Raw genomic sequence first — 24,461 nt, 5'->3', positions numbered from 1 at the left:
TCGGAAATGAATTTATTAGCTGGATGTGGTTCTAAAAATACGCTTTTTATGAGAGAAGATAATGTTCCTTTTTTTCCCCGGAGATATAAGAAATAGAAGTTCCTCGAAACATGCAACCCGTTTGTTTTATTACTGCACTGGTTGAGTTTAGTATATATAAACAAATTCACCTAAATTCATTATCTGTCGCTCTAAATGATATTTTGTTGTTGCATGCCTGCTTGTGAATAGTTCAAAACAGCTATAAGCTACGCATGTTTTGTTATTACTAAACACCGCATATAGTACAGTGCTTCAGTTTTTTTTTTCGCACATAAGCTCTACTACACGGGGCGCAACTTCTGATTTCACACAGTCGTTTTTAGTGAATGATGACAATGCATTGGGCAAATTCAATTGGAACAGTGCAAAAATGTGATGCTTAGTTATCTGCGAAGATAATGAAAAAGGCGATATAAGTGCCTTTATTAAACTCCACCCACAGAGCCTACCAGCCCTAAAAAAATTAGTCTTTCTCAGGCTGTCGCGCTAGGCTGTTTATCTGTTTATCTATTATTTATGTATTCTAGCGCTCACCCTTTTCTCTACCCCTGGGAGTTCACTTTTGAATGTAGAGTTGATCTTATAGCTGTGTGTGAAGTCCAACATCAGAAAAAAAAAAAAAAAGCGACGGCTTTTCTGTTTCATTTGGTGCTAAGAAGGAACACTCATGGTCGTATCAAAGGCTACAACGTCTTCTTATAGTTTCCATTGGAGTGTAAAGTCAAGGTGCGGCGCAACATATACTCTAGGAACTAAATCAGATGAAGTAGAGTGACCTAAATGCAGCAATGGGTAGGTGGATGTTGTAAGATTTCTAAATTACCGTCTTTATTTTATCTAGGTACTTAGACCGGGGAATGCACTTGTACATCCGAAGGTGAGTGAATTCACATGTACCAGCTAGAAGGAACCATTATAGAGGTGGAAAATCCATTCACTCGAATACATTCACTCGAATGCAAGGTAGTGTGTACTTTCGCTAAAACATGAACTGAATATCCGAATTCCTTATGCTCGTCACAAGGCACAATTTCCCTTTGTTTGAAATTATAAAACAGTCATCAAGAAGCCGGCTAGCGCTTTAAACATTATTACACTTAGGAAAATGATAGGTGGACATTGTTTTCTTTCATTATACTGATAAAGTGTTGAAAATCAGTACATGTGGACCCTCCGAAATGATAAAATCAGCAATAGCGCTTTATCGTGCACTTTCGGAAAGCAAAGTGGCACCTCAAACTTTTCCCCTCAGCCATTCAAGAACCCTGGCGACGCCTTCACCCGACAGTCTTCGGTCAACCCTGTCGAATAAGGAGATCTTGCATAGGGCAAAATGAAAAAAAAAAACCTTTTGTATCATTTTTCTATAAAAATAATACATCATCTGAACGAAAGTACTAAACTAAGGGTTTAAAGTGAGCAATAAAAGCGCTCTAAATGTATCGTGGAACATACCTACTGTTTTTAAAAGGAAGCGTGGCTCACAGTATAGTTTGTTTTCTCGTTTCCATATAAAACTGTTGTGACCTTTCTTTTTATTTATTTTTTTGAGATGCTATCATAGGCCCCTTTCGCCTGTTGGGTAGTTTCTATTTTTCTGACAGGCGACATTTGAAGACTTTTAAACCAGGCTTCCCGTATTCTTTTAGCGAGTGCTGCAAGATGTGTCAGCAATGCCATCGTACATATACATCCACTGCGCGCCACCTCTTCAAGTTCGGAATGATTCTTGTTCTTTCTGCCGATAAACGACATGAACTATGCTGTTAGCTAATACAATAAATGAAGTAAGAGGGAGGAATGAAGTTTCTGAGGTGTTTGGGAAAACGCCTGGGATGTTCTGCCCGGGGCTCTAAATCTGATGCATATAGGCAGCTAAAGGAGACTCTAGGGCCTCGGCACGATCGAACAAAAAATCAGTAAAGCCCAGGCAAGCGAGCGGAACAGTTTTACAAAACAAATGAGCAAGATGACGCCGAGAAATATGCCACAGGCTCGATTGAGTGTCATAGAAAAGCAAAAACAATTCGAAAGCAATTTTTGAAAAAAAAAAACAACAACGCTGTTTTGGCGCCAATGAAGAGCATTTCGTCACTAACATTCAAAGAAATAAAATGAAACTCTCAGGACGCTGAAATGTACGCCTGCTGCCTTTACTGAGTAGAGAAATCAGCATGGACGCTAAGGTTACATAAATATAACCTCCGGGCTCAATTTGATTTTGGTAGTGTGCATTTATAGGTACCTATATGAAGTTTTGATAACCCTACTGAGAAGGCTTACAATTTTTGTTTCATTAGAGAACCGGGATTGCGCAATCAATGTAGTTTCGTCGTTACTAAGCATCGTAAAGAAGATTGCTGTGAATTGTTTAGTTTTAATGGGAACTTATTTCTTGTGTACCTACCTTTCCAATTCAGTGCTTGACGAACTTTATTTCACTCTAGAAATCTGCTTCGTAATTTACAACAAAACCTCATGTGCCTAACTCCAACTGATTCATAAAGATATACCAAAGTTTGTAGTTTTTTTCTTGCCACACAATTTGAGAAATGTTCGACCATCATCGCCCACACATAACAGGAATCATCCGCCCTTAATCGTTATACTTATTTTGTTGCACCAGTGCGAGAACAGCTAGGCATCATCTAAACTCGGATCAAGTCATGTTCAACACACAATGTCCATCATCTATAGGCCTATTTTCCTAACATCCGCACCATGTAAAAACATGCAGCACATTATATACGTACAGACATCTTGTTAACTTTCTCGAAAATAAAAACTTTTGTTCAAGTGCACAGCATAGACTCCGTACACTTTTCTCTTGGTAAACTCGATTGCCTCTTTCACAAATAATTTGCATGCCTATTTATATTTTGGCTTTTAAACTGACTTGATTTCTCTAAAGCTTTTGACAAAGTAAACCATGCACTTTACCTTGATAACTAAGTTTTCTAAACATCGACCCTTGCAGTTAATAACTGAATTAGCACTTTCCTCACGTCCCGCGTAAAATTTCTAAATGCTAAAAACATCAACACACCTTCGGTTCCAGTCCAGTCCGACGTTCCGCAAGGGTCGGTTATGGGGCCTCTCATTTTTTATTACATAAATGACTTGCTTTCCTGTGTTTCTTCGAAAAATTTGCCTATTTGCTAATGACTGTGCCTTGTACTGTAAACTTGCTGATAATTCCAATCTTCTTTGATAATGTTAGCTAATGGTGCAGTATATGGGGCATGCAAGTAAATATTAACAAATGCAAATAAATGAGGGTTCTCGCACAAATGTAACAAGCCCCATGTATATGCTTAGTAACGTCCCATTATATTCTGTAAAATCATACCATTACCTCTGTGTAATTGTTGCCGATGATCAATCTTCGAAATCGCATGTCAAGTCCATCATTGCTAAAGCCAATCGTACTCTCGGATATATTCGTTGTACATTCTCCCTTGTACCATCATCGTTAAAATTACCAATGTACTAGACATACATTCGTCCACAACTCGAATACGCCTTGTCTGTTTGGGATCCCGTTCAAGCAAGCCTCATAGACTCCGTTGAGGCAGTACGCAATCGTTCAGGCCCGTTCATCTTAAACAACTATCAAAGGACAGCCAGCGTTACTAACATGAAAGCATACTTACATCTCCCGCTGTTATCGACTCGATGAAATCTATCCCGCCTGCCACTGTTTCATAAAAGATACTACAATAACTCAACATTGTGCTCCTTATGGGTTCAGCCATCATCCTATATTTCATTTCTGCGTAACCACAGTCGAAAGGTAAATATTAACCGCCTCAAAGACAGTTGCCTATTCTAACTCGTTTTTTTCCTGAGCCTGTAAAGATTGGAATAACTTGTCTTCTTCCCTAATAAGTATTGCGGGAGAACAAACTTTAGATTCGCGTTGCAAACTTTCTTTTTTGTCTAGTGCTAAACTTTCTTGTACGGTTATTTGTTTATATTCATTGTATGCTGTGTTGCTTAATACATTTTATATTATTTTTACTCATGCATTAATTACACATCTACCTCGTTGTTCTTTCTATGTGCTAACTTCTACAACGAACTTGTTTTTCGGAGATTTCTACAATTATTGTATTAACATTCTGTATTTATAGATATTGTATCCGCCCCTCCTCCCTGTGCGTAAATTTGTACCCTGATGGTGATATAAATAAATAAATAAATAAATAAATAAATAAATAAATAAATAAATAAATAAATAAATAAATAAATAAATAAATAAATAAATAAATAAATAAATAAATAAATAAATAAATAAATAAATAAATAAATAATAATCCGTTCGCTGTGCAGCAGTCGTTATAGCCATTGCCTTGAATTCTTCGCAGGTATTTCTACGAGCCCGTGCAGGGAAATCGTAAAACGCCAGGTTGGATTTTGATCGGTACAGCGGCAGCCTTTTCATTCACATGGTGCTGGCACGGCATGCGCAAAGGCGACGGCATCTGGTGCTTCCTCTGCGTGGTTTGCCTCTCCTTCGAGGCGCTTGTGACGGAAGTCAGGAAGTTAAGGTTTATGAAGAGCTTCGAGGTGCGTTTCACTCTAATGGATATGGTCATCATCACGAGGGCCTATAGTAAACTGAAGCAGTCGGCGTTCACGTGTACTTTAACGTTTACTGAGAGTTCCACTTTTAGTAAAAAGCAGAAACGTGCATGCGAAGTCTATCTAAATTGGCTTGTACTGAACTTACACCAGACATTGGTTCAATAACGGCTGCGGAAGCATCAATTCCTTGTGTCAGTTTACTAGCCAAAAGGAGAAAAAGGTCGAACCGTTAAAAGCGTTGCGTTACAAAATAACGGCGTGCGGACAGGTGCAGTAGGCATCAAAAATTCTCACATGACCTCATACAAGAGGTTTTCACTGGCATTGCATTGTGATATTCAAAAGTTATAAAAAGGAGATAAGTTTCAGAACTTAGGTCTAAGTGAGTTGAGAAGAATCACGTGACATCAAGCGATTCGGGGTAAACGCGGCATCCCAACAATTATTTTTATCGACTAAGAAAAGCAAATGAACGTTTAGCATATTAAAAAACATAGTTAGTTTTCAGTAAGTTAAGAATTAAATAAAGGAGCCATTACTTGTATATTACTTATTTTATTCCTTATATTTTAAAACGCCTGTAGAGGTTACGAAGTGTGGCCAAAGTATCAACGCTTATCGTAATATGTAAGCATCGGATCGATGAAGAAAGTCTTAATTGTTCGAAAAATATGGCCATTCAGTTTTTATTATTTTCTGATAGAATAGCTGTTCATAAAAATATCTTAGAATAAATTTGAAACTCCAAAAAACGGAACCTAGTAATAAGGTGGGAAAAACCAGTGAGATCTAAATGTACGAAACAGTCGAAAGACACACGCAACATTTAAAAACAATTTCAGTGCTTTTTTCCTAATTTTTACAAGTTAAGTATAAATGCAGCCATATTTTTTTCTCAAGGATATCCTGAAAACAGTTCCCACTTCCACGCTGCGTATTAACCTGCCGGAATCGGTGTGTGCTGTGCTATCAGATATTGAATGTATCTCAATGTAGCTCTGAACCCCTCACAATAAGGGGTTCAGAGACTTTTTACATTAGGCTGATAGGTTGCTAAGTTTAGAGCGAATACGAGAAAATGGGCCAGATACCCCCTATTTCTATAGCCCTGATGCTGATGAGATCAATTTCCGAGAGAGGTATTGATGGTTTTATATGGGAAGAATTTATATTTGAAAGCAAATGTTCTTATCCCACATAATGTAAAAGCCAAAGTTTTTGAGTACGAACCGAGCGATAGTCTCGGAAAAAATCAAGAGCATACATTCACTGCCATAAATCTCCGTAGTGTTTTCATAGTTTTAGGCCTTGGAAATTTTCACGCTTTTTGCGCGAAATTACCCTCCTTTCCATCCTTATGTGCTTTTCGCAAGCAGCTATAGTTCTCTCTTTTAATGAGAACAGACTACTTAAATGATATACGCAAGATACCAAAATCAAGACTCACTTGATTAAAAGGCCTCATTGAAAATTTGTCGCAGCTTACTTGCCGAAAGGACATATCATTGCAGAGCCCCCATCCTCATGAAGTGCCTACGCAGCTTAGTGTTAGCACGAAATCTAGGTGACGTTAAGCCCATTCCTTTGTGAAATCTGCAGAAGTTAAAACCTCCATTTCTTACAGGCGAGGTACCTCGGCACGCCCGAGAGAATGCGAGAGGCCGCAGCAGTGCTCGGCTCTCCGCAATACCTACTGACCATCGTCGCCTGCCTTTTCCACGTGGTGAATGTAGAAGTCAGTTTCACTGTCTGCAAGAGGGCACTGTTTGGTAGGATGCCTTGCTGATTTTTGATAAGCATATAGAGAAGAGATATACCCTTTTCGATGCGAATTAATTATGGACGTGTGGTGGTAGAGGTTTAACACGGAGAACAGGTATAACTGGCATGATACCAGAAAGAAACTGACATCTTGCGAAATGGAACGCGTAAGGAGACTATGTTATACCGGCGCAACACTTATCAAGCTTGCTGCCGTCTTGCTACTGTGTGCCACTATCTGATTGATGTTCGCAGTCATGGTTCGCGTGTGCGACTGTAGCGCTAGCCAATAGCATGCCTCGGTTGCACCCAGGCTCCCTTTATAAACCGAAGCCAGTGAATCCTTGTCGTCTGTATGTTCGTGTTGCTGTCCGAATAAAGTCTTGCTTTCTCGGCGCCTCGAAATAACATAGATCCGGGATCGACGGATTTCTAGAATACGAGCGGATTCTATCCTATGCCGTCTTCTTGCCCTTTCGGATGACGAAGTCACCTGGGAGCGAGTTTGCAAAATTGCTACCGCCTTGGAGACTGCTCGGAAAGAAACCAGAGAAATCCTACCTGAGGGATCAACCACCAGTCCGGCAGACATCTCCTGGCATCGGGATTCCACCACGCAAGGCCAGCGACACGCGACAAAGGAGGAGGCCACGGGAAAACGTACCCGGCCCGGACACTGGGAGGATTGACAGATTGAGAGCTCTTTCTTGATTCGGTGGATGGTGGTGCATGGCCGTTCTTAGTTGATGGAGCGATTTGTCTGGTTAATTCCGATAACGAACGAGACTCTAGCCTAATAAATAGGTGCGGGGTTCCCAGAACCTTACAACCTTCTTAGAGAGACAAGCGGCTCCTGGCCGCACGAAACTTGCAATTACAGGTCTGTAATGCCCTTAGATGTACGGGGCCGCACGCACGCTACACGGAAGGAAGCAGCATGTCTTTATCCCTATCTGAAAAGACTGAGTAACCCGTGGAACTTCTTTCGTGATTGGGATAGGGGCTTGCAATTGTTCCCTTGAACGAGGAATTCCCAGTAAGCGCGAGTCATAAGCTCGCGTTGATTACATCCCTGCCCTTTGTACACACCGCCCTAAGCCGTAAGCGGAAGCGTCACATGTCAGCTGTATTTCTTTCGTTACATCATACAGTTCCAAAACCATGTCTTCACTGATCAAATTTTTACATCGTCTGAAACATGCGTCACACTGGCTCGACCACTTCCATGGGCTGCCTTTGCGCAACGGTTGATGAAGAGGTTCTAGCAAGTTTGCTAGGTCAGTCAAAACTATGGCGTAGTAGTTTACTAGACCCAAAAAATGCCTTTAGTTGAGTCACGTTAGTTGGTTTAGGCGCTTCTCGAATCGCCTTTACTTTTTATGGTGTTGGGTGTACGCCATGCTTGTGTAGCTCATGTCCCAAGTAACGAACATTTTCTTGGAAAAATTTGCATTTCCCTTGGTTTCCACGGATGCCGTGTTTACTGAGCGTTTGTAGCACTTGCTCGTAATGGTGATAGCACTCCGTCAGGTCTTTACCTGCTATTAACTCATCGTCCAGGTACCAGGCAGTTCCAGGTATATTTCGTAACACCTGGTCCATCACGGCCTGAAACATTGCGGGGGCTCTTGGCACTCCGTACGGCAGTCGCCGGAACCTGAACAGTCCAATGTGCGTGTTCACCCTCAGCAATTCTTGTGCCTGTTCATTCAGCTGAAGCTGCAGGTAAACCTTAGACAAATCCAGTAAAGTGAACATGGTTCCTCTAACCAGTGACGCGAATATGTCCTCTGGCAGAGGCAGTGGATAGTGGTCGAGTTCAATACCCCGATATACAGTCACTTTGTAATCCCCAAATTTCCGAATCTGCTTTCCTGCCGTTTTGGGGCGATCACTAGCGGCGTAGCCCACGCACTGTGCCACACTCTCTACACCACACCAGCCTTCTCAAGTGCAAGCAATTCATTCTCCACCTGTTTACGCAATGCATATGATACTGGTCTCACCTTACAAAAAACTGGCGGCGCATCGTTTTTCATTTTGATGTTACCGGTGAATCCCTGAATAGAACCATAACCTGGCTCAAACACATCACTGCACAGCCGTTTTAACTTGTTCTCGGCTTCCGCTGCTACCATCTGCCTGCCATCCTGCACGTTATCGACGCCATGTTGCAACTGCTGAACAGCATTGTGCAAGTCAAGTTTTAGTGCCGTTATCCAATCGCGACAAAAGCATCGGCCTGCGAACTCCATTTTCTTTCTTTGTTATTATCAGAGGCAGATCGCAGCTTCGGTTCTGATAAGACTCCTTGACGTTTGCTACGCCTCTCACTTTGAGTAAAGTACCGTTATACCCGAGTCGAAAAAAACTACAGAACTGTGTCAAAAATTCAACAAAATATCCTGTAGTTCTCTCATAATCATCAGATTTTTCTGTGGTTCTGTAGTTTTTCTATAGTACATTTCTGTTGTCTGTACTTCTGTAGCACTTTTCTGTTGTAACTATACAGAAATATCTGATGTTACTACAGCATGTTCTGTTGTCATAACAGGTTTCCCGTCAAAAACAGCACAGAAATTCTGCCGCAACATCATCAAATTTTCTGTATTTTTTTCGGACTGGGACACGCCTAAACGTATGTGGTCTTTCTGACTGGACACTTCGGAAAATTTTCATCAAAGACCGTTTCAGACATTATTGTCACAGCGGCTCACGTGTCTAATTCTATCGGTATCTCTTTGCCATTTACTTTTACTTTCAGCACAATAGGCGGTGAGCCGTGAACTTCGTTATTCGTACAAACTGTAAGCAAGTCAGTTTCCGCCAAGGGCTCCTAAACTTTGTGCACCACCTTTGTTTAGCACATTTTTGCTACCCATACAGCTGACTTGTGACGCTTCTGCTACACGGCTTAGGGCGGTGTGTATAAAGGGCAGGGATGTAATCAGCGCGAGCTTATGACTCGCGCTTACTGGGCTTCGAGCATTTCAAACACGTACTTTTGAGGAAAGGAAAACTCACAGGCGTTTGCAGTCCGCCGCATATATGACAGACTCGAACAGTTCCTTTCCCACGTTGCTTCCTTGGGCCGTTTTGAGGGGCACGCTGCTCGTTGCTAGTGGCCTCTTCCTTTGTCGCGTGTCGCTGGCCTTGCGTGGTGGAATCCCGATGCCAGCAGATGTCCGCCGGACTGGTGGTTGACTCCTCAGGTAGCATTTCTCTGGTGTCTTTCTGAGCAGTCTCCAAGGCGGTAGCAATTTTGCAAACTCGCTCCCAGGTGACTTCGTCATCCGACAGGGCAAGAAGACGACATCGGATAGAATCCGCTCGTATTCCAGTAATCAGTCGATCCCGGAGCGCTTCTTCCAAAAAACTTCCAAACGACCACGAGGCAGCCAGTCTCTTCAGCTCGACAATCAACTGTGCCAGGCTTTCGTGCGACTCTTGCTTTAGCTGGTAGAAGTGATACCGTTCGGTAACCACTGACTGCTTTGGTTCATAGTGCTGTCGGAGAACATCTGTAGCTCCTTCGTACTTCCGTGGGCTTCTTCGGAAGCAGAAGGCTACGCAGAGTCATGTAAGCTTTTTCACCAAGGACAGTTAAGAAGACCTGCAGCTTCTTACTTGCGTCTATTCCGTTGGCGGTTGTGTACAGGTCAAACCTTTCCACGTAGACGTCGAAATTCCCAGAGTCCGGGCAGAACTCGCCCAACGATCCCAGAGTGGAGTTAATCACTGATGTTCCCGCTTGCCGTGGCGTTGTCGTGGCTTCCTCAGGCTTGATCACTGCCTGTTTCTGAACGATCCCATCCTCGTCGCCGTGTTATTCCGAGACGCCGAGAAGGCAAGACTTTATTCGGACAGCAACACGAACATACAGACAACAATAATTCAGTGGCTTCGGTTTATAAAGGAAGCCTGGGTGCAACCGAGGCATGCTATTGGGTAGCGCTACAGTCGCACACGCGAACCATGATTGCGTACACCATGTAGCGACATACGGTAGCCAAGCGGCACACAGTGGCAAGACGGCAGCAAGCTTGATAAGCGTTGCGCCGATATAACAGACTACAAGCCCGAAACATTTCCGGAGGCAGACACGTATACCGGCTCCTTTTTGCCAACAATTATAGTCACGGCCATATACTTTGTAATTAAACTTAATTAGGTGGTACATGCATGAGCAGCACTTACTCCAAGATGTATCCACTAATGCCAGTGACCAGAACGTATATGAAAAATAAATCGATACCAAATGTGTGCGAACAGATCGTATTTTGTGTAGAATAAACGTTCGGTAGTGTTAAGCTCAGCATGACGCGACACAATAACTTCCATCGGCTTCCCTTCCAGATTCTCGATTTCGTACATGCTGCTCAAACACTTCACTAATAACTCCACACTTTAATTTTGTGCATGTATTAACTCAAAACGTGCTCATTAGCATTTTATTGTAAGCCACCACCATTCGGGAGCGACCAACGGGCATATATGCAAAGATACGTTTTAACATACTCTTACGAAAGTGCCCGCGTGGCCTTGGGTATGATGAGGGATTTTGTGTTGAAAGCATTTTTTTCTCATTTCGTCGTCCCCATACTGAATAAGCCGTCCGAGTTTTCCTGTGCTGAGACCTCGGCGATGAGTCGCTGTCTTACGATAATCACGCAAAACACCAAATAATTAGTGACTTGTTATGGGTTTTCCCGGCAATGAAGCAAAGAAGAATTTGGCACCTGGCCCCAGCGGGTCTCGAACTCAACAACCATTGTTCATATATACCTTGGACGCTGCGGTCTCATCACTGCTCCCTTCTAGGAGTCATTAGATCGGCTACCCTCTTCTCACGTATTTACGAAGAACGTTGTTTGATTCTTAAAAAAACTCCCCTTATGCCTTGAAGCAACGTTATTGAAAGAAATGAACAGCCCTGCCAAGAGAGCGCGGTGCTTAACGATAGTGATGTTATACATCTAGTATAACATCATAGTATAGTGTGTGTGTGTGTGTGTGTGTGGGGGGGGGGGGGGGGGGGGGGAGGTATGTGGGTGCGTGGTTAGGGCGCTCCATCATTTCTGCCCTTAGGAATGCGGTGTTGAATCGCGGCCGCTGCGGCCGCTTCAATATCCATACGAAAGGTATTGATTTCATAATACTTTAAACAAACTAGATATAGCGAGCTTAGAGATCACTCCATTCGACATGGACAGATCACTGATTCATATTCACCGGCGGTATGTGTGTGTCTGCTTTCCACTCTCTAAGATTATGGTCTATGCAGAAAGGTCCCGTTATTATATATCCCTCTGTAAACAACACTACTTATACTCACACCTTAAAGAGGTCATCACCTCCCTCTACTTCCACGCGCACTGATGTGCATGATATATTCAAAATTTTCCCACAGATATGGAGGTGTGAATGGAAACGTGTTTTAGCGGCCATTTGTATGTTCTTCTTTTAGATAAACAGTTTAAATTAGTCTACAGACAACATATTCACTTGGTCCAAATGATTTTTTTATCTCTTTTCCCAGGCTTCCCGTTCCCATTGTTACCTGTCCTGGTGGCCATGTACAGTGCCTGTCACATTTCATTTGATGCCTTGCAATGGGAGGAAGAGGCTGAAAAGCGCAAGAATTCTTGATTGTGAATGTTTCCAGCATGCTCTGCAGGTTGGCGCCGCAATTCAATGGAATGGCAGTATTTTTCTATCATCTCCTTTTCCGTCCCTCAATAACATGTTTGTTATTAAAAATATACAATAAGTAATAAATTGAAACAAGACAATTCGAAAGGGCAGCTAATATAATTTTAGTCGTCGCGAACCAAAACACACAAATGAAGAGTGCAGCTAGCCTTTTCAGGGTCTCTCCTCTGTGTGGATGACGCGCGGAAATACTACTACTGAAAGCTCTTTTAAAGTTCCTGCAGTGTGCATATAGGGTGGCCTTTTACTCTTGGAGTGTATTTGGTTCTTCGAAGGGCCTTAAATAGGTTAGTAGGTCGGCATTAAAATCATCACTATCGCCTCAATATAGCGCCTAAAGAACATAAACATTATATATATATTTTTTAAATTCGTGATCGGGCTTAGCATGTATGAAGATCGGTTTTCACTTGATAACAGCGCATAATTCCCCGGCACGATTACGTAACAAATCTAATATATTCGTTCGCACTATCGAATCAGATTAGCACCAATAAATGGCTACTGGATTGCCAAAGCAACAAAATTGGCGAGGATTATCTCTGTTAAAAAATCGTAGTGCGCAAGCACTGGAGGCTGCTATTTCAGCTGTACAAGTGTCGCTATCTGAGAGATTGGCGGAGGTTTGGCGCTGCTTAAACTTGGTTATAACTACGGAAAGCATCCGCCACTGTTGCACAGTTGTTAAAACACTCGATTGCTGAACTCGAGCACTCGGGTTTGAAACCAACCTGTTGTAAACCGCAGCGACGTTTTGTTCTTAGGGTGAAAGCATTACAAGAGCTCATAGTCACTAGTCAGTTACGGGCTCCATCACTCTCTCTTTTGGCTGACAGACTTGTAAGGTCCGCCGGGGACACCGTGGTCGGAGCTGCCATATTCATTTATTAATGCTGTAATTTTATGATCGTTTTCAGTGTTAATGTAACAGTGGCTGTGTCGTAGCTTTTGGTAACAAGCGGTACAGGAATTAACGCTGGCCTTGAGAAACCTGCAAACAAACCACTCCAGCCGGAAAGTTGTCCAAGTGGACTTTATAGCATTTGTTTTAGAGCAAGTCGGTGTTGAAGGATCTTAGAAAAATAAAGTTGAAAGAGTAAACGAAGCATTTTATTTGTTCTCTAGAAGACTAAACACACATGAATTTATGCAATAGCATTCTGTATCTTTAAAATAAACAGCTATTTTACCCCTGAACTCTTCAAGGAATTAGAATTCAGGCCATGCAGTTGGAACTATAAGAACGCAAATTCACTCGGACTACTCGCACACATGAAGCTTCATGCACCTTTCTATATTAAGAGGCAGTGCTTCAATACAATATTGATTCAAGAGATGAAGAGCTGACTCGCTACTGGAGGCCATTAAATATCGAAAGAAACAGGAATGTTGCCACGAGTCATGCCACGTAAGTATTGGTTTAAAGTATGCAAGCCAAAACATTTTAGTCGCAGGCGCGTATATACAGCAAAAGAGCGGAGATTGTTTGGGCTTCCCTTATAAAAATGGGAACATCCTTTGAGTTCAATGTGAACTCAAAAAAGTCAGAAGGAAGCAACTTCCTCTGAACTGAGAATTGGCTACTGATTTTGAATTCACAGTGAATTAACTTTCTCTGACCATCCTGTGAATTTCCTGTGAATTTCCTTTGAGCTTCCAGGGAACAGACCGTTGTCAGTTTGAGTTGAGTTCACAGGCAGTGGCCAATTATTGGTTCAAAGGAAGTTCGAAGGAATGATGACTATGGGATATTTGGTGGATGTTCGAAGGAAGTAGGTTCAGACTGAAACATTTGTTTGTATGAGCTTATATTTATTTGAATAGATGTACTTCCTCTGTTTAGGCCTTGCAATTAGGCCTGCTTTCGAAGACCCTGCGGCAAAAAATTGGATCACTGTCCACAATCCCAGTGCAAACTTGCGCAACTGCCGGTGACCACCTTGGCTAGTACTCCATTCAGCAAGCAGGTGTAGGCTGCAAAAAGAAAAAAAAAACAGAAGCATGACTGCAATGAACAAGCTAGAGTCCATCCAGCCTTCCTTAGCTTTTGTAAATTAAATATACAGAGCACGGACAGTGTGAGCGCCATGCAGGCACCACAGCATTATGCATTAAGGCAAGCATTATGGCCCTGACCATCACTGAAAAGTCAGCTGTTTGGACAATATTTCAGAATGCTCTTGCATCACATGCACAGGCTATGAGCTCGAGGACTTACAGATAACAGCATCCAATTTTGGGCAGCCCAGTGCCTTCTTTGGAGCTTGTTCCTTGCGTTGCGGGCATTGCAGACACGGCCATAGAGTGAGCTTTCTTCCAGTTCTTCGGGTGAGAACACAACCCGCACCAAGTTACACGCAAACTTTGTTGCTTGATTGCCCGCACTGAGTTTCATGCGGTCAATCAACTGCTGATTTACCATAATATTGCTGCCAATGTGCACCTGCAAGAACAAAAAGCAAATATTAGTACTATGACCAGTATTGTAACATACAACAATATTCCTTGATATGCAATAAGAAAATGAAGGGGCTTTACAAACAACAAAAAACTTAGACCAGCTTAAGAACATTCAAAGAAACCCCAAAATGCATAATTAAGGTCATTTGTTTGCAAGTAAAAATACACATTCAAGGAGCCGTACTTTAACATGTACAACAATGAAGGCATACGAAAACTATTGGATGTTTTTGACACCTTCCCGAGCGGTGTTTTGATCTAATTTAGAATCAGGCCAAACATCTTTTAACATTTTTATTAGTGTAACCTGACAATTGTGTAGTATGTATTTAAAGTAACTAGCCAAAAAGAGGGCACATAATGCCCCGGAAAGGATTGAGCGCTAATAGTGCATTGCTATAGCAGAAGAAAAAACAAGAAATAAGAGATTTTTTAACGACCTAATTTATGCTTGCATTTCAACAATAAAAAAAAAAAAAAACAGATTTTAAGTCAGAAAATAAAGGGATTTACTCATCATTAACATTGCAAAGGCCATTAAAAGCCAGTTAAGACAGAGCACAGTGCCCACATTGTCACCTCCTGTTTAAAAATACTAACATCCTTTTCGTACATCAGAAGCTCAACCAATTAAAAAACCAATTAAAAAAACTGCCAATGAAGGTTTAGCAAAAGCATGCACTCCCTGCTCTGTATGTGCTACTTTGAGGCAACATTTAGTTTCCAGCTTGCACAGGTAGCTTTCATAATTTAATATTGCGAGTTCTGTGTCAGTGGATGAAAATTGACAACATTCCGATGAAACCCCCTGGGCTTCCATTCTTGGTCGTCCCTTGTAAAACATTTCCAGTTACCTCGCTATATGTTACTCGACTAGATTGCTGCTTATTGGGGGGCAGCTGATTTTTCACGTAATGAGTAATAAACTTCACTGCACTCATTTGACTTAGTTTCTGGTTCAAATATTTTTGTCTCGGATACCTCCTTTTTTATTACACTACCAATAGAAACCAGCAGTAAAAATAAAAACCAAAGGGACACTTAAGCTCCGCCTTTAAGGGTATGATGCGACCAGTGTAGGCTACCACCCAACATATAAAGCCCTGCTTTAACCAAGCTGTATCAACATGTCTGCGTAGCCTAGGTGTAGCAAGCCTGACTCAGCATTGAAGAGCACTGGAATGTTGATTCGTATTTCACCTTCCCAACTCAAATGAACGACCGGAGTTAGCAGCTCCTCCTAACTTTTGGATATCATGTGGTCTCGTTAAGCCACACAAATCATCGAAGAATGTGTGTTCGGCCATGCCACTTGCCAGCGCCATGCTCTTGATGTTTCACTCACAACACAGACAACAAATTTTCATGTAATGGGGCCTTTAACGATATCGTAATTTTAAGCAATTTTAGCTAGAAATCTCGAAATAATAGTGCTCAAGGGGTTAAAGTGAAATTGAAATATTGTTGGATCAGCTTAAGAAGCCACAACTCCTTCTCAAAGGAGACCCTCCTGGCAATACCATGGTGGTTAATTGCCTCTGACTTGCCAGAGTGACATTGCAGGTGGCTGTCAGGTGCAAGTGGATTATATGCACATTAGCTTGAATACCATGATGACTGGCCCAAGTCGCTAAAATGACTGATTAGAGGAGCACCAGCTGCGTCATTCGAGTTGTAGTGCAAAAAGATGGCCTTCCGAGATCGATAACCTAAGAAATTGCTGAATATTAAACAAGCTAATGGAAATCTCTTTTCTGATGAAAAGGGCTTTGCTATAGCCCAAGCGAAGTATGCTCCACAGGAAGCGTAAACAAAAGTAACCTTGCACTTCCGATCACTACAGCTTTCACAAAAACTCTTCCAAATCAATATACACACGAATGAAGTAACAGTCACTAAAATGAAAGGAAGCAGTTGGGATTTTTTTTCATGGTTGTTTTGACGAATTTAAGAAAATAGCACTGTCTGTCTTTTGTCGTTTCTATCAAATTGACATTCATTTAAAAATATCATTATGCTACTAATTATGCAGTCTGTGAGCCCAGCCTCATAAACAGCATCCCAGCCAGGGCAGCCGCTTTTCAGTGGAGCCGAAACGCAAGGTGCCCGTGTGCTCTGTGTTGTCGGTGCATGTTAAAGCACCCCAGGTGGTCGAAATTTCCACAGCCTTGCACTACAGTATCTCTCATAGCCTGAGTCGCTTTGGACATTAAACCCTAAGAGCCAACCAATCATAAAGAGCATTGCTTCTTGCCTATCTCTGAATTCAGTGACTGCTGACTTCATTCACATGGATAATGAGCTCCTCAATTCCCTATCCCTGCACACTTCTCAATGGTAGTGAATGACTTGTGGCAGTGCTATCATAAAGCTAGAACCAAGTTCTTGTGTGACCCTTAAAAAAGTTTCATCGAGAAAGGCAGTAATGAGCACAACCATGCAGACACTAGACTAAAGCAACTAACCTGAGCCTCGGTTGGCAGCACAACTGCTTGTGTTGTACACGCAGCATTATTAACGGATTCCGTCAGCTGATTGACCAGCTCAGCAACATCTGAAAAAAAAAAAAAAAAGGGAAAGCTGGAACAAAACATACTATTTCATCACTAGCAGCAGCAGCCCATGTAACATTCACCACAGGAGAAAAGCCTTTTCTTTGCCCTTGACTGCATGACCAACCCTTTTCTGTCACCAAATGCGCCATTCAAAATTTAGCTGCTAGACACTGGCATCACTCACGCACTCAAGGCACCCTATCAGCGGTACATAATCTAGGGGATGCTGATAGCAATTGATGAAGCCGATGCTGACATCCCACTTCTGATCTCTTTGTTCGCTGTGGAAATGCCTGGATTGAATTAAGTGTGCTGCTATTGCTTAGAATGAATTCATGGGTGCGAATGATGATGCCGAGATAGCTGTGATAGCTTTAACAGAAGTTATTCAGATCACATCCCTGAAACAGTTTGTCGGTAGCAAGGGCCTTGAAGAGGTCAGCATGCAATATACATGTATGGCGGCAGCAATACGCCATACATTTGGACAAAGGCTGACACTCGAGTGTGTAGCTGATACTCGATAGCCCATGCTTCACCTATCTCGTGTCTGCCTTTCGTGTCGACATTTGCTAACATGGTGTAATGACCGAGTTAAGTTAGGCAGATTGCTGAGCCAGGTGCCGAGCTTGGACAAGCATAAATTTCCTGTTGTGAAAAAAAAAAAAAACACCACCTAAGTGACCAAAATGGCACAGGAAAATGAAGCGCATGCCATAAGGATTCCAAGGTCCAAGACAGGACGAGGCCACATATGATAATTTCATACAAATTTAGATTTTTTGCTGTCCCTCCTGCGCTCATTCTAGATGCACCTCATCATTTGCAGGAGACTCTGAGGTTAAAATCTGAGGGAATCAAGGGTTCCATTCAGATACGCCGTCCACAGTAATGCAAGAGCACCACAGACCTGCCGCAGCCATCTGGCTACAACTTATACCCCGTGAATGTGTTTGAACCTAATGCAGCTCTCCGGGTTCACTGGAGCGTTGTTGTCACCGACCACTCCAGAACAGAAAGGAACCCAATCCCGCGCCCGTTTTTCGGCCTCGGCTTGACCAGCACAAATCAGCACAGGTGCTCACCTTGAGTGGCATTTGTTTACCATGCATTTTCATGCAGCTATCACATACGACAACAGGCTCAATCTCAGATGCATGCCGATCCCAAGCAATGACATGTGACACGCAAGTCACTGTAACACAAACAAAGCATGCTTGCAGAGCAGGAGTGGCAGCAGTTCATCTGCTACATGCACTGCAAGAATGGTGGTTGGTGGCGTCATGCAGCAACGCCACGGTGTAGCTCAGCACTACTGTACACCACCTATAATGTGTCGCAAAGACAACTACAGGAGGAACGCCAATCCTAATCCTCACTGTAGGGGGAACCTTATTGCAGCAACATAATCTTACTGGTGCTTTTACTAGGACGTGCTACAGACCAAGAGGTCTTATTCATTTAAGAGTTAGCACTTGAATTTGTTATGCTTTACGTAGCATCTGGTGACACAGCAAATAATTTCAGTCTCATGGCAATGGAGATCAGCATTCCAATGGCTTCAGAAAAAAGCGATCACATACCAAGCATCTGACGTGCTTCATCTCTTGCGGCCTTATATTTCTTCATCCTTTTTTTTTTTGCAGACCCCACTTCATCCTCAAGCTCGAGGACTCTCTTTTTTGCATCTGTTGGCTTAGACATTTTGTCACAGCTGCAGCTTTCCTGCAAAACGACATGTGGCAAGGTCTATTGTATTTGCACTCAAATGCATCATACAAAAATTATTCAGTATAACGCATTGTGCAGATATCTGGTTCCACACATGAGATTAGCAAAATAGTGACCAAATGAAGACCACTGACAAGAGAAACGTAGCATGGACACTGTTTAGGGTTCAAAGCAACACTTCTTAAGGAGGAACATTAGCCCTTGAGCAAACCTTGGCACATAAAAGGACATGGTAATGTTTAACTGCGAGCTGACACCATCCAGCATCACTACTGCTCAAGTGGGCAGAATGCCCACTTGAGCAGTAGTGGACAAAACAAAGGATGCATTTCCAGAAAAACAGTTTGAGCTCCCACGCATACCGTAAAACATAGCCACTCTGCTGTATGGTAGGTTCATGGTGTTTTATGTCCCAAAGCGACTTAAGCTATAGCGATGAGGGATGCCGTAGTGGTGGGCTCACCTGGAGTTTTTTAATGTGCAAATGACATCATACAGTACACAGTCAACTTGCATTTCACCTCCACTGAAATGCGGCCATGAATGCTGGGATTGTACCCATGTACAGTCGTGAGCTTTATGAAAGGGAGCATGCGATCCCGTGGCAGATAGCCTCATCCAGAAGTAGTGGCAAGGTGCAACGGCAGCATTGAAAATGAAGTGGAGAGAGCGGTGCCCTTCCACCTGTTGGCCGTACCCCATGCACTGGGAGCAACTTTTACATCGGCAGCTAAAAATCATTGCAGCATTATGCTGTTGGTAACTGATATCACTGCTTGCTTTGCTATGCTCTGACCTAGCAACCCAGCGTAGGCTGGTAACTCAGGCAAAAGCGGCAGCCCAGGCCACTGGAGTCTTAGAATGGAGACTCCACACACTGCCTCCCCACCACACACACTTTTTTTTCCCTTTTTTTTTTTAATAAAGTTTTCTCTCTCTGCGCGAAATCTGAGGAATGGCTGGTAGCGAAGAAAGGAAGCATGTTTGACGCTTCAATAAAAAGAAACAAACAAATGAATATGAAAGTAAATGAATGCGACAACACGTTAGGCGCTTTTATCTGCTTAAACTTCAGTCGCCTGCAGCTGTGAAAGCGTCCGTTTCGCTGCTACACTACCAATTGTCTCGGAACGAGCATCCTGGTAATCTTTAAAACTTGTTCTAAATCAGCTTCAATAATCAAGGAGCTGCCATTCTCCATGCCGCACCGTTCCGAGACGACGATGCGGGCAAGGTGTTTTTTTTTTCTTTTTTTTTCTTTCTTTTTTTTTTTTAGAGCCCAAATTGGGAAGCCTACTCCTGTTATCACGAAACACCGAGAATTGCCATTTGCTGTGTAAACAGGGAGAATCAGGTCCACGTAACGACAGCAGCCGCGTTTATTCTACTTCTTATTTCCGCAAATTCCGTTCATTATGCATTTTTGTTTTAATTTCACGCAATTCCCGGAATCAACTGTCTACCTCTTTCACCATGTGCACTACTGTCACCTGCCGGTTAACACAATGCGGTCGTAAAGCGGGCATGTAAACGACTTCGCGACACGACTCACCGCGAGTAGCAAAGGAAGGTGTTTCACAGGTAAACATTATCAAGACATGAATACGAAAAGAGACAAGAGACGTTTGACTACTTACCCACTCCGAGAATGAACGTAGGAGAGTACGACCCCTCCTTCCACTGGGCATGTAATACTCCTTGGTTTGGAATAATCTTCCAGTATTTTGGATTATCCATCAGTTTCGCCTGCAGTTCTTTTGATTGTAGGTTTCTTACAGGGTAGCGGTCGCCCATTTAACCAAGACATGATCGGCCATTTGCACTACTCACGCTAAGAAAGCACGACGAATACAACGAACGCGAACAATCAACTTCCTACGGTCATGAAACACATAGTGAAGCATGCCGCCGGCTGTTTTCACGAAAACGATAGCGCTAGAGTCTCAAGCGCCATTGCAAACTTTTAAATGCATTTTTGCAAACTTCACAAACTTTCAAAATAAAACTTATAATTTATAAACAACCTTAAACGTTTGTTTTTTTAGTAGTAATATGTGATGCGTAACAAAATACAAAATAATTTAAGCAAATTATTGCCACAAACATTTGCAGCGCCCTTTTTTTTGCTGCGGAATTCTTGTGGTGCATGTCAATCTTCACTGGTTTTACTCGCCGTGAGAACGTTGGTTTTACTGGCAGTATTCGTAACCTCGGCTGCAGGGGCTTCTGTGCGTGGTGGTACCGACGTACCGACGTCGCTGACGTATTAATTGCTGGTCTTTAAACTGTGATAGGAAGTAAACGAGCTTGACTTTCGTGAACAATGTGACATCCGGTACTAGGCACATCGTGAAGTGCATTTAACTGCAGGCTTTTGAAGCCGTTATCGATGGTGCTGCGGTAACCGCCTACCCGTCGAACGCACTGGAAGTGCCACCACGGTAAAAGCGTACTTGCGCGACGTCAACGTCGCGCCGTACCGAAGTGCACTAAATCACGACGGAAGCAGGCCGCGCTTGCTAACAGCGTCGCCCTTGGCGTCGCTGCGAGCCAAGAGTTGCCAGGCTGAAATGCCGACGCAAATACTGACGAACCCTGCCAGCCCTGCGCCGAGCTTTGTTGCGTACCGTGTCAGAGTGCTGAAGCAGCGGTCACGGATGTATGTACATGCCGTCTCGCGCATGCATCGCCATTGAACCAGCGGGCTGCGAAAGCGATGAATTAGAACCACCTGGCATTCTTTAACATGTATGAAAATTCTTGAATGTATTATATTTTATCTTAAAAAATTCAGAGGGGCAAGAAATAGACCAAGTAATGCCACACACACAAAAATAAGCACAAGAAATGAATGAAAAGAAAGTTATCTTTACACTTAAGGACAAAGGAAGGAAGGTGGTGAATATTATTGGTCCTTGTGTGGTGACTAAGAAGAAACTTGCGCTAAAAATAAGATCTAGCGCGTGAAAAAAAAAAAAAAAAAGAAGCATGGATATAATAAAAAATGAAAAAAAAAAATTAAAATGATGTTTACTTGCACAATAAAGAAACGAATGCGATTTTGTATATTTTGATAAATGTATAGTTGGTTTATTCAAAAAAGTTCAGAAGTTAAAAAAGTGCAAGGGATACTAATGAAAGAAAAAAAAAAAGAAGTATAGCTGAAAAGAAAAATGAGCTTCGTATGTTTTCGCTTAAGAACAAAAAAAAAGAAGGTATGATGCAGAAAGAGTAAAGAGAACTTACTTTCTCTTTACTTGAGGACAAACAAAGGAAGGTCATTATTGATATTGCCAAAGAGAGCCCGTTTAAAAATGAGCTTCCTTCTGTCAAAAGAAAGGAAAGTCTCAACAAGGTGAGCTCAAAGGAAACTTCCTTTAGTCAAAAGAAAGGAAAAGTCTATAGGAAGGCTGTTCAGGAAACAAAAAGGAAAAACAAAGGAAGTAAAAAGGAAAATTCGATTTTCATAAGGGTTGGTTTAGAACACGTTAGGAAAAGTCAGAAGTACTGAAGGAAACGAAAATGTTTTGACGTTTCTTCCGCAGGACCGGCCTTCGTGGAAGAACTGAGGTTACAGGCAGTGTCCTATACTTGTACGACAGGTCTATCAGTATCAGTAAAGCTGACAGGAGCCATCTAATAATAAACCAAAACTAATATAGGTAGCACTCATGCTGTCGCACATGCGTCATGATGTAGACGGCAGACGGTCAATGGAATATTTCTTCAGCAGAGAAAATTGCAGATTTGGATGAGGGGCCGATAAGCCATTGCGGATTCCTTGAAAGCGTACGAAATGTTATGCGGAACAGAATAGCTCTGCTGGCCGGGAAGATCCTGAATCCGTCGGGGGTACCAGGACATCAATCTGTACAGGGAAATGAGCGTGCGCACACATGCAGCTGCCCGAGCATTTCTTCGCCGGGGTCCCTCTTCCTGCCTTTGCCATGTCTCGACTTACCACAGACGTTATTATTATATACAGTCATATTACAGCCCTCAGTTCGCTTATCAGGTGTAAAGCTCGTGAACCTAGCCAAGGGATTAGATAAAGCAGAGTAGTGTAGCTGGAACCGATTCAAAATTATTTAATTTATATTCAGTAAAGCTTGACGCTATCGAGCCAGAATCCTTCTCAGATAAATGTAAATTTTACCGGCACAAAGCTTATGTGTATCATATTGTATGTCCCTGTCAGACGTATAATTAATTAGTAACTACAAAATAGCCAACGTGCGAAGGATGCGAGGCTGCCCTGTCCAGCTGGGATCTCGAGTAACAGCGAACCCTCTTGGGACGAGCGGGGGCGATGGCCCTAAAGAACGGAATCCTCGACTAAGGGTCTGACCAACCTTGCCATAAATCCAACTCTCTTTTTCCTTTCAATAAAGTTTTCACCCAGGAATGCACTCCCAACAATGTACTTTACAAGGATATAAAAAAAAAAACACCCTGCCGACAAATGATAATTTACCTTTTCTTTTCTTCGTTCTGGAGTATGGTACAAAATGAGGGGGTAGTCCCATGTCATTCACGGGTAGCAGCATTCGTGACATAAGCCAAAGCCGCCATTATTCTTGGGAGGATGATTTTACACTCCTTTTACTAGATATTCGGGATTAGAGGGTTGCTTTGAGTACCGGCTGTGCGTCAATCTTGGGTATTGCTTGAGTTTCAGCGTTATTTGGAATTAGCAAGCTTGAATTTTCTCCTCAAAATTAGTTGATTTCTAACAAGCCATCCGGCATTGGCAATCACACTTGGATCAATATCTCTTTTCCCACCTGCTGCGGTATACGGCATTTGAGAAAAATACCATATTTGTTGTATTGCTCTAAAAAGAAACATCATACCTGTTTGTGTTTCGCACATTTGATGCGTATCCAGCCTATATAGATAATCATAGATGCACAGAAGCGGCATCTTAAAATCTACGCAGCACAAAATGCAACATAAAAATGGAAAGATTAGAGGACTGTCTTGTTTACTCCGATTAATTGCACAATATAAATGTTTTATTAATTTCGTGAAAAAACTATGTTTCCAGGCTGCTGTAAATTACCACAATACACTTTATTTCGATCACTTTCCATTCACCGTTTCTGGGCGCCCGAGCTTGTCAGCTTCTTTTTGTAGTTTTCTGCAAATCCTTTTAATATTGTGATCAAACTTCCCTGTAGAGTATATAAGGAAACAAAAAAACGGAATCAGCGTAATAAAAATAGAAATCACTCATGCTCCAAGTAATATAGAAAACAACCAAATCGATGTAAGAATAGAAACAGTAAAATTTAATTTTGAGCACGAGACGGGCAAAAATGCCAAGTGTCTTTACATGGAGCTTTACCTTCGCGGTGCATTGCGGAATTAAGAATAAAGAAGATTGCTGTTTCATAATTTCGGCGTTGCTATATTTGGATACGTGCTTAAATGTGGATATATAAACTATGACTAAGTCTTGCAGACTGACTATGAAAACTGAGAATTCTTGATAAACCACAACAGTGTGCACGAAGGTAGTACGCGGGGATTTTTCGATCTACTTGAGTTGCGTGAGATTTATTGACACGACGTGACTTCCGCGTCATTCATTCGCCCCTTTTTTCATAAGCG

The 24,461-nt window shown here is 42.3% G+C and overlaps 2 protein-coding genes and 1 pseudogene across 11 annotated transcripts in view; 1 reads left to right on the top strand and 2 right to left on the bottom strand.

The window, feature by feature from the left end:
* LOC146175948 (protein-cysteine N-palmitoyltransferase HHAT-like) overlaps positions 1-12,428 on the top strand; it is a 46,110-nt gene extending 33,682 nt beyond the window's left edge. For 9 of the 10 annotated variants that reach the window (XM_084582317.1, XM_084582318.1, XM_084582323.1 and 6 more), the window contains 4 exons: positions 884-919; positions 4,410-4,611; positions 6,254-6,398; positions 11,930-12,168. In XM_084582317.1, the coding sequence (XP_084438443.1) occupies positions 884-919; positions 4,410-4,611; positions 6,254-6,398; positions 11,930-12,039 (493 nt within the window). In that variant the 3' untranslated portion in view covers positions 12,040-12,168. Of the gene's footprint in view, positions 1-883; positions 920-4,409; positions 4,612-6,253; positions 6,399-11,929 lie in introns of all 10 variants that reach the window. The other variant, XM_084582316.1, reaches the window with a different exon arrangement.
* On the bottom strand, positions 6,846-11,162 carry LOC146175949 (uncharacterized; annotated as a pseudogene).
* Positions 12,429-13,764: 1,336 nt separating the features above from the next.
* LOC146175947 (uncharacterized) lies at positions 13,765-20,792 on the bottom strand. Its single transcript, XM_084582313.1, has 5 exons — positions 20,486-20,792; positions 18,701-18,842; positions 17,028-17,116; positions 14,321-14,545; positions 13,765-14,076 (listed from the first exon to the last, which is right to left on the bottom strand). The coding sequence occupies exons 1-5, from the start codon at positions 20,534-20,536 to the stop codon at positions 14,059-14,061; spliced, it is 525 nt and encodes a 174-aa protein (XP_084438439.1). The 5' UTR covers positions 20,537-20,792; the 3' UTR covers positions 13,765-14,058.
* Positions 20,793-24,461: the final 3,669 nt, after the last annotated feature.

Source organism: Amblyomma maculatum, chromosome 10 (assembly GCF_055883805.1).
Source record: "Amblyomma maculatum isolate TAMU_Amacu chromosome 10, ASM5588380v1, whole genome shotgun sequence".
Lineage (NCBI taxonomy): Eukaryota > Metazoa > Arthropoda > Arachnida > Ixodida > Ixodidae > Amblyomma > Amblyomma maculatum.
The sequence above is the reverse complement of the archived record's forward strand: the minus strand, read 5'-3'. Positions and strand labels throughout refer to the sequence as shown.